This window comes from Periophthalmus magnuspinnatus, chromosome 13 (assembly GCF_009829125.3).
Source record: "Periophthalmus magnuspinnatus isolate fPerMag1 chromosome 13, fPerMag1.2.pri, whole genome shotgun sequence".
Classification (NCBI taxonomy): domain Eukaryota; kingdom Metazoa; phylum Chordata; class Actinopteri; order Gobiiformes; family Gobiidae; genus Periophthalmus; species Periophthalmus magnuspinnatus.
The window spans coordinates 31,392,169-31,407,409 of NC_047138.1; the positions used below are offsets into that span (position 1 = coordinate 31,392,169).

The 15,241-nt window shown below is 46.9% G+C and overlaps 1 protein-coding gene across 1 annotated transcript in view; it reads left to right on the top strand.

Annotated features, from left to right (window-relative positions):
* The window catches only part of sgsm2 (small G protein signaling modulator 2), a 50,340-nt gene extending 38,537 nt beyond the window's left edge, over positions 1-11,803 (top strand). The window contains exons 15-25 of the mRNA XM_055226319.1: positions 297-361; positions 436-581; positions 4,211-4,339; positions 5,274-5,456; positions 6,617-6,997; positions 8,229-8,353; positions 8,468-8,550; positions 8,816-8,925; positions 9,491-9,587; positions 11,043-11,210; positions 11,674-11,803. Coding sequence (XP_055082294.1) covers positions 297-361; positions 436-581; positions 4,211-4,339; positions 5,274-5,456; positions 6,617-6,997; positions 8,229-8,353; positions 8,468-8,550; positions 8,816-8,925; positions 9,491-9,587; positions 11,043-11,210; positions 11,674-11,762 — 1,576 coding nt within the window. The 3' untranslated portion in view covers positions 11,763-11,803. The remainder of the gene's footprint in view (positions 1-296; positions 362-435; positions 582-4,210; positions 4,340-5,273; positions 5,457-6,616; positions 6,998-8,228; positions 8,354-8,467; positions 8,551-8,815; positions 8,926-9,490; positions 9,588-11,042; positions 11,211-11,673) is intronic.
* The last annotated feature ends 3,438 nt before the right edge of the window (positions 11,804-15,241 follow it).

Consider the following 15,241-nt stretch of genomic DNA (forward strand, 5'->3'; position numbering starts at 1 on the left):
TACTACTACTACTACTACTACTACTACATATACACACGTGAGTACTACTACTACTACTACTACTACTACTACTACATATACACACATGAGTACTACTACTACTACTACTACTACTACTACTACTACTACTGTGTAAGTCACACCCCGGACAAACTATGGAAAAAGTCACACTTATAGTTCGGAAAATACAGTATTTATGAGCAAATCAGTGTTTGCACTGGCTGAAATGTTCCGCAGTGGGGCTTTAGGTCGTGTTAGGGGCTCGTTGGTTTGATGTTTGTTGGTGTTTGTCTCAGGGTTCCTCTCAAGATGTTGTGTCAAAACATGAAGAGGCAGATCGTCTCCAGAGCCTTCTACGGATGTGAGTACAAATACTGCAAATACTACTACTACTACTATTGTGTCAGATGCCCTCCCTGACTGTCTGTGTTCCAGGGCTGGCGTACTGCAGACACCTGTCCACCGTCAGGACTCACCTGTCGGCTCTGGTCAATCACACTATCGTTCCTCCAGATCGACCGTGTGAGGCGTCAGGAGGCCTGAGCAAAGAGGTGTGGAGCAAGTACCAGAAGGACTGCAAGGTATGAGTACTACTACTACTACTAGTGCTACTACTACTGCTACTACTACTACTGCTACTGCACTGACAAAACAGGATATAAAAAACACATTTTCAGGAGCCTGTGATCAATACAAGAGTTTGATTTTAAACAGAAAGGTGAGAAAAATGTATGCTAATGCTAATGCTAATGCTAATGCTAATGCTAATGCTAATGCTAGCTTGTGACTATAATGTTATTTGACAGCGACGTGTTTAACAGCACAAATCACCTGTTGTACTTCAGTCGGCTCTTCAGGGTCAGATTATAGTTTATCTTGAGTGACAGAACCTCAGACAGAGCAGTGCCTCCAGCTAGCATCGCAGGGAGGGCATCTGACACACACAGGGAGGGCAACATGTTTGTAGAGATAGATACAGCGGGAGAGATGGAGGGAGAAAGAGAGATAAAGAGAGGGAGAGATTGATATGGAGAGGGAGAGATGAAGAGAGAGAAGGGGGATAGATCCAGAGAGGGAGAGACAGAGAGAGAAATAGATATGAAGAGATAGAGGAAGAGAGAGACAGAGATAGAAGGAGAGATAGAGAGAGGGATAGATATAGAGAGATAGAGAGACAGAAGGAGAGGGAGAGAGAGAGAGAGATACAGGGAGGGAGAGATAGATATGAAGAGATAGAGGAAGAGAAAGGGAGATAAGTATGGAGAGGAAGAGAGAGATAGGGAGAGATAGAGAGAGGGATAGATATGGAGAGATGGAGAGACAGGAGAGGGAGAAATAGAGAGAGATAGATACAGAGGGAGAGATTGATATGGAGAGGGAGAGATGAAGAGAGAGAAGGGGGATAGATCCAGAGAGGGAGAGACAGAGAGAGAAATAGATATGAAGAGATAGAGGAAGAGAGAGACAGAGATAGAAGGAGAGATAGAGAGAGGGATAGATATGGAGAGATAGAGAGACAGAAGGAGAGGGAGAAATAGAGAGAGATAGATACAGAGGGAGAGATAGATATGTAGAGGAAGAGAGAGAGAGATAGATATGGAGAGGAAGAGAGAGAGAGATAGATATGGAGAGGAAGAGAGAGAGGGAGAGATAGAAGGAGAGATAGAGAGAGGGATAGATATGGAGAGATAGAGAGACAGAAGGAGAGGGAGAGAGAGAGAGAGATACAGGGAGGGAGAGATAGATATGAAGAGATAGAGGAAGAGAAAGGGAGATAAGTATGGAGAGGAAGAGAGAGATAGGGAGAGATAGAGAGAGGGATAGATAGATAGATATGGAGAGACAGAGACAGAGGGAGAGGGTGAAATAGAGAAAGACAGAGGGAGAGATAGAGAGAGAGAGATGGAGAGGTAGAGAGAAGCGGAGATAGATAGGGAGAGATAGAGGAAGAGAGGGGGAGAGATATGAAGAGAGACAAGGAGAAATAGAGAGAGGGAGAAATAGATACATACAGAGAGATAGAGGAAGAGAGAGCGATAGATAACGAGATAGACAGACAGGGAGAGATATAGAGAGATGGATAGAGAGAGAGATGGAGAGATAGACAGAGTTCTATCCAGAGGGAGATTAAAGTGCATTTTGCTGAGCGTCACCTTCCTCATCGTCGCTGATGAAGACGTTTTGTATCGACGTTTCTCTGATGAACGCCGTGCTGCGCTCGCCCTTTACACGCAGGTGAGACAGGATTTATTATGTCAGATGCCCTCCCTGACGCACCAGAGGAGGAGGACAAACTTTAACGCTGACACAAAAACAGGCAAAATGTCCACTTGACTTAAAGGTTCATTACGTAACTTTTCTGGTGAAGGGTACAACGCCTGCTCGGTTCCATGGAGATGCTTTTGCTTTGCCTGGAATGTTCCATAGTATGACATTAAACTTGTCTACCTGCCCAGAGACAAGCATCAGGCCAGTTTACAGATCAGGTCTGCGGAGAGGCGATAGAAACAATGAAATAAACACAGGATGGATCAGATTACATGAGAAAACACGGAAACACAGATAAGATCGTCATATTTAAGATTTTGATAAAAACATTACATTTTTATTTCCCAGTTTGGACATTTTCGAGGTTTAATATTTTATTTCCTGGCTGAAAGTCGGGACATCACACTACAGGGAATTTCATAGCTGTTACCTAGCAACCACGTTTTACACTGGGCCAAAACTCCACTAATGCAGCTACAGAGATTATGATCTGACAAATAAACATAAGAAATCATGTTATTTATTTCCTGAGTGTAATTTGTGCAAAGTCCGTGAAGTATCATCTTTATTTTTTACATTATTCTCTCTGTTTTTGTCTGTAAAACCCCTCACCACACACTTTATACACTTTTCTCACACAGGCGTTAACATTTTCTCACATTTCTCTCTCGTTTAAACTCTCTCAAAGTTCAAACCTTCGTAGGCGTCTTTGTCGGTGCAGAACGTTTCATCGACATTGTGGGTTTTGTCGGGGAGAAAACGAATCGCAAACGTACAGCACTTCAGAGTCACACTGAGATCCAACGTTTATGTAAAGACAGAAGACACGGCACGGAGGAGACTGATGGACAATGGTCTACAGTCCAACAGCCAATCAGGACGCACGACACAATGGCCTACAGTCCAACAGCCAATCAGGACGCACGACACAATGGTCTACAGTCCAACAGCCAATCAGGACGCACGACACAATGGTCTACAGTCCAACAGCCAATCAGGACGCACGACACAATGGTCTATCAGGACTATACTATAAACTATAATCTATATTTACGACTGGCCGTATCACGGCAAATGAAATCAAAATTATCTCACGTCATCCGGCTGCGTCGCCATGTCTGTTTTGGTTCGTTTGCACGCTTGACCTTTGACTCCGCCCATACCTCAGTGCTGCTCTGTGATTGGTTCGCCTGCTGCTGGGCGGATTTGAACCTTACAGCAGGAATATGAACTAGAAAACTCAAAAATAGAGCGTCCATGTTGTACCAGAGGTGCAGCTTTAGGGAAAAAAAGCCCAAATGTGCTACTTTTGGTTTCTAGCTTGTGAAAAACAAATGGACTTGTAAAGTTTGACAAAAACTAGTCTCAAAAACTGTCGTTCCATCACTTTCTTTGAATGAAACGAGTCTAAAATGAAACTGTGATGATGCATGTTTCACTGTTCTATTTTTAACTCGAGTCCATTCTTCTCCTGGGAATGAATTCTTAAAGAGGAAAAATGAACTGTGCGAGTGGGAGACGGAGGCGGACATTTTGGATCTCCTTCATCAAATACGAAACAGTAACAGTCTCTTCAATAGTTAAAAGTGGAACAAAACTCTAAATCCACTTTTTTATACTGAGCTGTGTCTGTGGTGTTTGAGCTGCATTATCTTCTGTTCCAAGTCATTGTTTTGCAAGTTTAGTGCAAAATAAGTAAAATTGCAGCTTTCTGGGTAAAAACTCTTAAATCAAAGTTGCCTCCAGTGGCCTCTGCGATTTCAAGTGCTACATGACATCACACAGAACTGCCCTGATTACAGCGAGGGGTTTCTGATTATAAACACCCCAGACCTCGCTCCTCCTCCCCCTCACTCTCCCCTTTACTCCTCCAGAGGGTCCGATGGAGCAGAGGATTCTCATTGCTCTTGTTTTAAATGTTTTATTCATATTTTTCCTTCAGAATTACAAAGAGCTGGAGCTGCTGCGGCTGGTGTACTACGGAGGCGTCCAGCACGAGATCAGGAAGGAGGTGTGGCCTTTCCTTTTGGGACACTACAAGTTTGGGATGAACAAGAAGGACCTGAGCCAGGTACTGACACACTCTGGAAACATGTGACACACTCTGGAAACATGTGACACACTCTGGAATCATGTGACACACTCTGGAATCATGTGACACACTCTGGAATCATGTGACACACTCTGGAATCATGTGACACACTCTGGAATCATGTGACACACTCTGGAATCATGTGACACACTCTGGAATCATGTGACACACTCTGGAATCATGTGACACACTCTGGAATCATGTGACACACTCTGGAATCATGTGACACACTCTGGAATCATGTGACACACTCTGGAATCATGTGACACACTCTGGAATCATGTGACACACTCTGGAAACATGTGACACACTCTGGAAACATGTGAGACACTCTAGAAACATATGACACACTGTGGAAACATGTGACACACTGTGGAAACATGTGACACGCTCTGGAAACATGTGACACGCTCTGGAAACATGTGACACACTCTGGAATCATGTGACACACTCTGGAAACATGTGACACACTCTGGAATACAAACATGTGACACACTCTGGAAACATGTGACACACTCTGGAATACAAACATGTGACACACTCTGGAATCATGTGACACACTCTGGAAACATGTGACACACTCTGGAATACAAACATGTGACACACTCTGGAATCATGTGACACACTCTGGAAACATGTGACACACTCTGGAATACAAACATGTGACACACTCTGGAATACAAACATGTGACACACTCTGGAAACATGTGACACACTCTGGAATACAAACATGTGACACACTCTGGAATACAAACATGTGACACACTCTGGAAACATGTGACACACTCTGGAAACATGTGACACACTCTGGAAACATGTGACACACTCTAGAATACAAACATGTGACACACTCTGGTATGAACAGTGTGATGGACACAGTTTGACTCTGGCGTGTCTCTGTGGCGTGGTTCAGGTGGATGCCCGCGTGTCCGAGCGTTACCAGCAGGTGGTGCGTGAGTGGAAGGCCTGTGAGCTCATCGTGAGGCAGAGGGAGAAGGAGATGCAGTCGGCCATCTTTGCCAAACTGTCGTCAGGAAGCAGCATCGACAGCCACGTCCTGAGACTCGTGCACAGAGACTCTACGCTCAGTAACGAGGTAGGAACACAGAGAGAACATGCAAATACACAACACAGAACATATAGAGAACACACAGAAAACACACAGGTAGAACATGCAAATGTACAACACAGAACACACAGGGTAACACAGGGAGAACATGCAAATATGCAACACAGAACATATAGAGAACACACAGAAAACACACAGGTAGAACATGCAAATGTACAACACAGAACATACAGAAAACACACAGAGAGAACATGCAAATACACAACACAGAACATATAGAGAACACACAGAAAACACACAGGTAGAACATGCAAATGTACAACACAGAACACACAGGGTAACACAGGGAGAACATGCAAATATGCAACACAGAACATAAAGAGAACACACAGACAACACAGGGAGATCATGCAAATATACAACACAGAACATAAAGAGAACACACAACACAGGCAGAACATGCAAACCTACAACACAGAACATAAAGGATAACACAGGGAGAACATTCAAATATACAGCACAGAACACAAAGGGTAACAGAAAGAACATGCAAATATACAGAGAACACAGAGGGTGGGAGCAGCATTGGGAGCCACGTCCTCCGACTGGTGCAGAGACTCTACTCTCAGTAATGAGTTACAAACACAGAGAGAACATGCAAACTGGAGCTCCACGTCCACACATCTTCACCACAGACCACTATTTTTTTAACCTGCTGAGTAAAAGTCAAACAAAATGTCACTTTGACACTGGTTGTCAGCAGACCCACTGCAGTACTGACCCACTGCAGTACTGACCCTCTGCAGTACTGACCCACTGCAGTACTGACCCTCTGCAGTACTGACCCACTGCAGTACTGACCTACTGCAGTACTGACCCTCTGCAGTACTGACCCCTGCAGTACTGACCCACTGCAGTACTGACCCACTGCAGTACTGACCCCTGCAGGTCTGACCCACTGCAGTACTGACCACTGCAGTACTGACCTCTGCAGTTCTGACCCTCTGCAGTACTGACCCTCTGCAGTACTGACCCCTGCAGTTCTGACCCTCTGCAGTACTGACCCCTGCAGTACTGACCCCTGCAGTACTGACCTCTGCAGTACTGACCACTGCAGTACTGACCTCTGCAGTACTGACCCTCTGCAGTACTGACCTCTGCAGTACTAATCTCTTTTGTATTTCCAGGTCTTCATGTCGGTGGATGAACCTGACGGAGCCCAGAGCCCCCCCAGCACCGAGGACACGCCCCCCGCCACCACCACCCTGCTCCCCCCACACGCCCTGCCCCCTGAAGAGCGCCCCCTGCTGGAGTTTGACTCTCCGGACTCAGGCCTGCCCTCCTCCAGGAACTACTCCGTGACCTCCGCCCACTCGCAAATCACATCCAGTACAGAGGAGGAGCCGGGGACCAACGAGGAGAACCAAGAGGAGAACCAAGACCCGGGAGACCAGACCGGGACGGAGACCAGGACCAGAGACACGGACAGGCTCTGCTCTCAGCTCGACAGACTGGTCACCAACGGAGACAGAGCGGAGAAGACCTCGCCCTCTCTGTCGTCTTACACGGTAAAATACACACATCCATGTTCTTCCTCTTCTCCGGGGCCGGGTCAGGGGGCATCGGTCTAAACAGGGACTCCCAGACTTCCCTCACCCCAGACACGTCCTCCAGCTCCTCCAGTGGGACCCCAAGGTGTTCCCAGGCCAGAGAGACATAGTCCCTCCAGCGTGTCCTGAGCCTCTTGTGGGACAGACCATCTCCTGAGGGAGGTGTTCAGGATTCATCCAGATCCCTGAGCCTCCTCAGCTGCTCCTCTGGATGTGGAGGAGCAGCGGCTCTACTCCGAGCTCCTCCCGTGTGACTGAGCTCCTGAGCAAATATATATATATATATATATATATATATATATATATATATATATATATATATATATATATATATATATATAGTGTATTTTTATAATATTTTTTACTATTACATAATTTAGAGGGGACAGTGTGTCACAATCTCCTATTTCCAGCTCATTTAAAACATCTTGAATGTTTCACAGATCGAGCTGCTGGACACTGTGGCTCTGGCCCTGTGGCTCTGGCCCTGTGGCTCTGGCCCTGTGGCCCTGTGGCTCTGGCCCTGTGGCTCTGACCCTGTGGCTCTGGCCCTATGGCTCTGACCCTGTGGCTCTGGCCCTGTGGCTCTGGCCCTGTGGCTCTGGCCCTGTGGCTCTGACCCTGTGGCTCTGGCCCTATGGCTCTGACCCTGTGGCTCTGACCCTGTGGCTCTGACCCTGTGGCTCTGTGGCTCTGGCCCTGTGGCTCTGGCCCTGTGGCCCTGTGGCTCTGGCCCTGTGGCTCTGACCCTGTGGCTCTGGCCCTGTGGCTCTGGCCCTGTGGCTCTGGCCCTGTGGCTCTGACCCTGTGGCTCTGGCCCTATGGCTCTGACCCTGTGGCTCTGGCCCTGTGGCTCTGGCCCTGTGGCTCTGGCCCTATGGCTCTGACCCTGTGGCTCTGACCCTGTGGCTCTGACCCTGTGGCTCTGTGGCTCTGACCCTGTGGCTCTGGCCCTGTGGCTCTGACCCTGTGGCTCTGACCCTGTGGCTCTGGCCCTGTGGCTCTGACCCTGTGGCTCTGACCCTGTGGCTCTGGCCCTGTGGCTCTGGCCCTGTGGCTCTGACTCTGGCCCTGTGGCTCTGACTCTGTGGCTCTGGCTCTGGCCCTGTGGCTCTGTGGCTCTGACCCTGTGGCTCTGACCCTGTGGCCCTGTGGCTCTTTGGCTCTGACCCTGTGTTTTCTTTCACAGATCGAGCTGCTGGACACTGTGGCTCTGAATCTCCACAGAATCGACAAAGACGTTCAACGATGTGACAGGAACTACTACTACTTCAGCACCGGCAACTTAGAGAAGCTCCGGAACATCATGTGCAGGTGCAGGACTGTGTCAGATGCCCTCCCTGTGTGTCAGATGCCCTCCCTGTGTGTCAGATGTTCTTCTTCTATAATAAATATTGATTTTAATTCTTTTTTCCGTCTCTTTTTCAGTTATGTTTGGGAACATCTGGAGACGGGATATGTCCAGGGAATGTGTGACCTCCTCGCCCCTCTTATGGTCATTCTGGACGATGGTAAGAATCCTCTGCTCCTCTCTCCTCTCCTCTCCTCCTCTCCTCTCCTCTGTTCTTTCTTGTTTCTTTTCTTTCTCAGAGTGCCTGGTGTACAGTTGTTCTCCTCCTCTGCTCCTCTCCTCTCCTCCCCTCCTCCTCTCCTCTCCTCTGTTCTTTCTTGATGTTTCTTTTCTTTCTCAGAGTGCCTGGCGTACAGTTGTTCTCCTCCTCTCCCCTCCTCTCCTCCTCTCCTCTGTTCTTTCTTGATGTTTCTTTTCTTTCTCAGAGTGCCTGGCGTACAGTTGTTTCACTCAGCTGATGAAGAGGATGAGTCAGAACTTTCCAAACGGAGGAGCCATGGACACGCACTTCGCCAACATGAGGTCTCTGATCCAGGTAAAGATGCGTCTGTCTCTGCCCCGTCTCTGTCTCTGCACCTGTCTCTGTCTCCGCCCCTGTCTCTGTCTCCGTCTTTGTCTCTGTCTCTATGTCTGTCTCTGTCTCCGCCCCTGTCTCTGTCTCCATCTCTGTCTCTCTGAGTGTTTTTAATCTAAAATGCTTTATGATGTGTCTGCAAATGGAAACATGACACTTTATCTGTTTCTCTCCTCTCTCTCTTTCTTTCTCTCTTTATTTTTTCTCTCCATATCCCTCGATACCCCCTCCCTCTCTCTCTTCCCTTCACCCTCCCCCTTTCCTCTCTCCTCTTCCCTCTCTGCCTCTTTACCCCACCTCCCTCTCTCTCGGCCTAACCCCCTTTCTCTCTCACCCCGCCTTCTTCTGTATTTCTCTTTCCCTCTCTTGTCTGTCTCTCTTCCTCTTACCTCTCTTGTCCCTCCTTCCTCTCCCTCCTCTCCCTCCTCCTCCTCCTCCTCTCCCTCCTCCTCCTCCTCCTCCTCCTCCTCCTCCTCCTCCTCCTCCTCCTCCTCCTCCTCCTCCTCCTCCTCCTCCTCCTCCTCAGATCCTGGACTCTGAGCTGTTTGAGTTGATGCAGCAGAATGGAGACTACACTCACTTTTACTTCTGCTACAGATGGTTCCTCCTGGACTTTAAGAGAGGTGAACATTTAAGTTTCATCATTCACTTTAGAAAAACACGACGAGAGACGCCCAAACTGTAGATACAGACTGAAAAAAGAAGTGACAGAGAGTGAGACGTCGCCACAGCTTCAGCTCCACATGAAGCTCATCGAGGCCGGAGCAGGTTTAGAATTCAGAGCACGAGTATCATAGCAACCAAAGAGCCAATCAGGAGCGAGGCTGTGGAAGGTTAACGCCCCTTCCTCCCCACACTGCTGGTTTTCAAGAGAGCAGGCGCTTAGCAACACTGTCAATCCAACCTGTTGCTAACGCTAATAGAAAGACGGCGCCTGATTCGTCTGTTTTTAATGTTCATATCTTGATTTACAGACACAAAAGTGAAATAAAAACCCCAGGATCATGTAGAGGGTTAATATGAACATTTAAGACCAACATGACAGGTCTGAGGGGACACAGTTTGTCAATAGAAAGTGAATTGGAGCCAGAGTCGATGGAGCAGGAAGTGCGCACATGATCACTTCCTGTTTGTAATGCGGTGGCTAGCAGGTTAGCTATGTCCATGTATATAATCTAATCCATAACTATACTATAACTCTAGTCTAGTTTATTTATCTAGTTGTAATTAGCTTCATTTTAAGTCATAAAAGTTGCGTAATGTACAAGACCCAGTTGTGTGTTGATCTGTTAGCCTCGATTAGCTTCATTTGAGCTAACGCCGTGGACGAGGTCAGACTCACTCAGTTCATTTTCTTTGCACAGTCTACGGCCACAACTCACCTAAAAACGTTTATTCTCTCCTTCACAACGTTTCTTTTTTATTAAATACAATACATCAGCTGGTAAGTCTGTTGCTAGCGGCGAGCCATCTGCAGCCGCGTCTCTGGCGTCTCTGAACGCGGCTCGCAGCTACACGAGTGTAAAAATACATCTCCGACTTGTTGAAGAGATTCAACAAACTCACGCCTTTAATTTAATTTAAAAATGTACGTGTTTCCAGAGGCCAGTCATGTTTAACACGGATGACATCACCACATTCTAGCTCTCTGCGTGTGCGTCTATGGTGGAATGTTCAGCAGTTGCCACGGTGACACGATACACACATGAGCAAACGCGGACACAAAACGTTTTAAGATCGTCTGAAAACTCAAGAATGGTCCTGTTTAGAGATTGATTTTACGCAAAAAACTGAAGGTGACTGTTGGCTAATGCTAATGCTAATGCTAATGCTAGCTTGTGACTGTAATGTTATTTGAGGGACTTGTTTAACAGCACAAATCACCTGTTGTAGTTCAGATAAGTCAGTTCTTTATGGTCAGATTAAAGTCTCACAGAGCGTCAGACAGAGCAGTGCCTCCAGTTAGCATCACACCCCCCAGAGATCGTTGATGACATCAGCAGGAGAGTTTCAGTGCATAGGTTTTCTCTCGTGTACTTTGTGTCACTGTGTCTCATCCGACGGCGTCCCGTCCTCAGAGCTGCTGTACGAGGACGTGTTCGCCGTGTGGGAGGTCATCTGGGTTTCTCCGCGCGTCTCCTCGCGCCACTTCGTCCTGTTCTTGGCGCTGGCCCTGGTCACGGTCTACAGAGAGATCATCATCCACAACAACATGGACTTCACGGACATCATCAAGTTCTTCAACGGTAAGAGCCACCAGACAAATCCCTGCGTTTAGCGCGTGAGAGCGGCACGTCCTCCAGGGGGCGGCGCCATCGCCATCGGGGTTGTATCTTACACAGTGAATGTGTTTTATACAGAATCCACAGCTGTTTCAAAGCCTCCAGAGACATTTAGAGACATTTAGAGCCAAAACTGAAAGGTGAGACGTACGTGTTGCTGCTGGACTGTGCTGACAGCGCCCCCTGTGGACAGATACAGATCACTGTGGAAAATGGTGGAGCTCTTAGAAGTCGATTATGCTTCAAACGTTCCTTTAACCATAGACTGCATATGTAAATGGATGTAGCTAACCTGCTAGCGCCGCGTCCAAACGGGTTGGTTGCAGATGAGCCGCTACACCTGACGTCACTCAGCCTTTAACCCAGAGGACGGGTCAAATGCACAGGACACATTTAGATTAATTATACAAATCTTCTTTTTTTTCAGAAATGGCCGAGCGTCACGACGTCCAGAACATCCTGAAGATCGCACGAGAACTGGTCCATAAAGTCCAGTCTCTGATGGACCCGAAGTGATCCACAACCAGACCAAGTCTAGACCAGGTCTAAACCAGAGACCAGACCAGAGACCAGGTCTAAACCAGAGACCAGACCAGAGACCAGGTCTAAACCAGAGACCAGACCAGAGACCAGGTCTAAACCAGAGACCAGGCCAGAGACCAGGTCTAAACCAGAGACCAGACCAGAGACCAGGTCTAAACCAGAGACCAGGTCTAAACCAGAGACCAGGTCTAAACCAGAGACCAGACCCGAGACCAGGTCTAAACCAGAAACCAGGTCTAAACCAGAGACCAGGTCTAAACCAGAGACCAGACCCGAGACCAGGTCTAAACCAGAGACCAGGTCTAAACCAGAGACCAGACCAGAGACCAGGTCTAAACCAGAGACCAGGTCTAAACCAGAGACCAGGTCTAAACCAGAGACCAGGTCTAGACCAGTCCAGTCCAAACTCCAGTCTCTGATGAACCCCAAATGATCAAGGTCTAAACCAGGTCTAAACCAAGGTCCAGAGACCAGACCAGGGAATAGGACTGGTCTAAACCAGAAACCAGGTCCAGAGACCAGATATAGACCTGGTCTAGACCAGGTCTAAACCAGGTCTAAACCAGTTCTAGACCAGGTCCAGTGACCGGATCTGGACCAGACACCAGGTTCAGAGACCAGGGTCTAGACCAGGTCTAGACCAGGTCTAGACCAGGTCTAGACCAGGTCCTCTTCTTCCCTGCCCCTGGCCCCCTGCCCTCCTGCTGTTGGAGGGACACAGCGCCCCCTTTAGGCCCTCCCTGTTGCTGCAGTGTCGATGTTTACACAGACTTTGGTTCCTTCGTCGGTTTGTTCGTGTGCATGCTCGCTCCCACACTGTGAACTCTCTCCTGGACGCTTGGATTCAAAACTCAACTTTTTCAATATTTTTGGAGTATTTCTTCAAAAACGGCACAAGATTTGCCACGAAACGATTCCTTTGACCAAAAACGACTGTGCCAACGACCCCACGTGTTTACGACTAGCATGCGTGTCCGCCCGCCCAAAACTGTCCACCTGGAGGTATTTTGAGTTTTATTTTTGTACGTTTCTCATGTTGCCTTTAAGCGTAATGGGAGTTTGTAGTTGCACTTTTTGGTGATGTATTTCCGACGGTTCTGATGAAGACCTGGACCGGACCAGAGCCGAAGAGCCGCAAGAAAAGACGGAACGAGGAAAGTACATTTGCAACCAACTTCTCCAAGCAACAAGTGGCAGTCTGGGATCAAAAGTACTCAAGTAAAAGTACTGTTACTCCAAAATAGTATTGCTCAAGTAGAAGTACAAAGTAGCGGTGCGAGAAATTACTCATTAGGTTAAAAAGCATTTGGAAAAACTACTCAAGTATCACAAAACAAAACATGAAATACTGCACAAAATCTGGTGTTTTCACAAAAATGAGCCAAACTAAATCAGACGTGAAGGAGCCGCGAGAAACACAGAATCAGGAAGTGCACGGTTAGCATGCTAGTTGTTGTTCCTGTTAATAGGACAGTCCTTCGTTAAAACAGGAATGGAGGCCTTAGACGGCATCTCTCCCCCGTCTATAACTGCACCCTCAGACCCAAAGCAAACAAAGGAAACAAAGAGAACAATAAACGTTGTGAAAAGTGCTTATAAACTCATCTTGGTGAGTAATGAGGATGGTCCGAGTGTGTAAGGTCAGTGAGGAGTAAATCCCGCCCTCGTTAATCCCAGATGCAGCCCTGCGCCCTCTGCTGGCCATAATCCCAGACTGTCACTTTTGTGTTTTTATTCTGGAACAAACAGCACAAGGAAAAAACGAAGCACAGCCACATTTTGTGAAAAGTACAAAACACAGAGTAAATATGAATCAAACCATGAAATGTATTTTTGAAGCCTTTGCCAAACGTTTGTAACGAGGTTTGTATCTTTATAATCGTGTTTTTAAAAAGCAGCCGGTGCCAAACGAGAAGTTGGTTGCAGATTTTTGGTTTGTGGAATTCTGCCTCAAAAGACCAAGAAAAACACTGGATTTAAGGGAATATTTAAGGAAAAACGATGGGAGCAGAGATGGAAATAACCAAGAGTAAACCAGGACTAAACCAGGACTAAACCAGGTCTAAACCAGGTCTAAACCAGGACTAAACCAGGTCTAAACCAGGACTAAACCAGGACTAAACCAGGTCTAAACCAGGACTAAACCAGGACTAAATCAGGACTAAACCAGGACTAGACCAGGACTAAACCAGGACTAAACCAGGACTAAACCAAGACTGAACCAGGTCTAAACCAGGTCTAAACCAGGACTAAACCAGGACTAAACCAGAACTAAACCAGGACTGAACCAGAACTAAATCAGGACTAAACCAGGACTGAACCAGGACTAAACCAGGACTAAATCAGGTCTAAACCAGGTCTAAACCAGGTCTAAACCAGGACTAAACCAGGACTAAATCAGGAGAAAACCAGGACTAGACCAGGACTAAACCAAGACTGAACCAGAATTAAACCAGGACTGAACCAGAACTAAATCAGGACTGAACCAGGACTGAACCAGGACTAAATCAGGACTAAATCAGGTCTAAACCAGGTCTAAACCAGGTCTAAACCAGGACTAAACCAGAACTAAACCAGGAATAAACCAGGACTAAACCAGGACTAAACCAGGACTAAACCAGGACTAAACCAGGGTTCAGTCTTGCTCCTGTCAGACCTGTCCTCACATCGTCCTGTGTGGATTATATTAACTCTTAAAATTCCAAACAGAATTTTCCGTATTTCCAGTGTTTTTCCCGGGATCGTCCTCTGCTGCTTTAAACCGCAGTATTATTCCACAGTATTCACACTTTGTACAGTGTTTATCTGACCCTGTGTCCCGCCCACGCCCCAAACGGCTGCATCTGATTGGTCCTTCAGCCTCCTCGCTCCAAACGGTTGAATCTGATTGGTCGTTCAGCCTGCCTGTCTGAAACGGTTGAACCTGATTGGTTGGACCTCCACCTGTGATCCAAGAGTCTTCCCCCTGGTCCGGCGCAAACCGAGACAAAAACATGCCGGCTTTTCAGTTTCATGATGGACAATCAGCACTGTTGCCATAGCAATTAACCATTCAAAACTATTCTATCTTTTGAATTGCCAAAGTCCTCAAAATGTCGCCTGTAAACATGAAGCTGAAACCAAAGGATGTAAAAGTAAAATGGCGTTGTATGACTAAAAGGTACTCGAATACAAGTACAAGTATTGCTGCCAAAATTGTACCAAAGTAAAAAGTACACATGAAAAATACTACTCAAAGTACTAGTTACTTTTAAACACAGAAGCATTTTAGATCAACAGACAACTGGGTCTTGTACATTACTCAACTTTTATGACTTAAAATGAAGCTAATTACAGCTACTTATCCAGAATCACGCTCAGTAAACTGTGTGGACATTAGCATGCTAGCTAGCTCACTGCGTCTCAGAGCTCACGCAAACTTTTATTTAAAGTATAAAACATGAAATAAACAG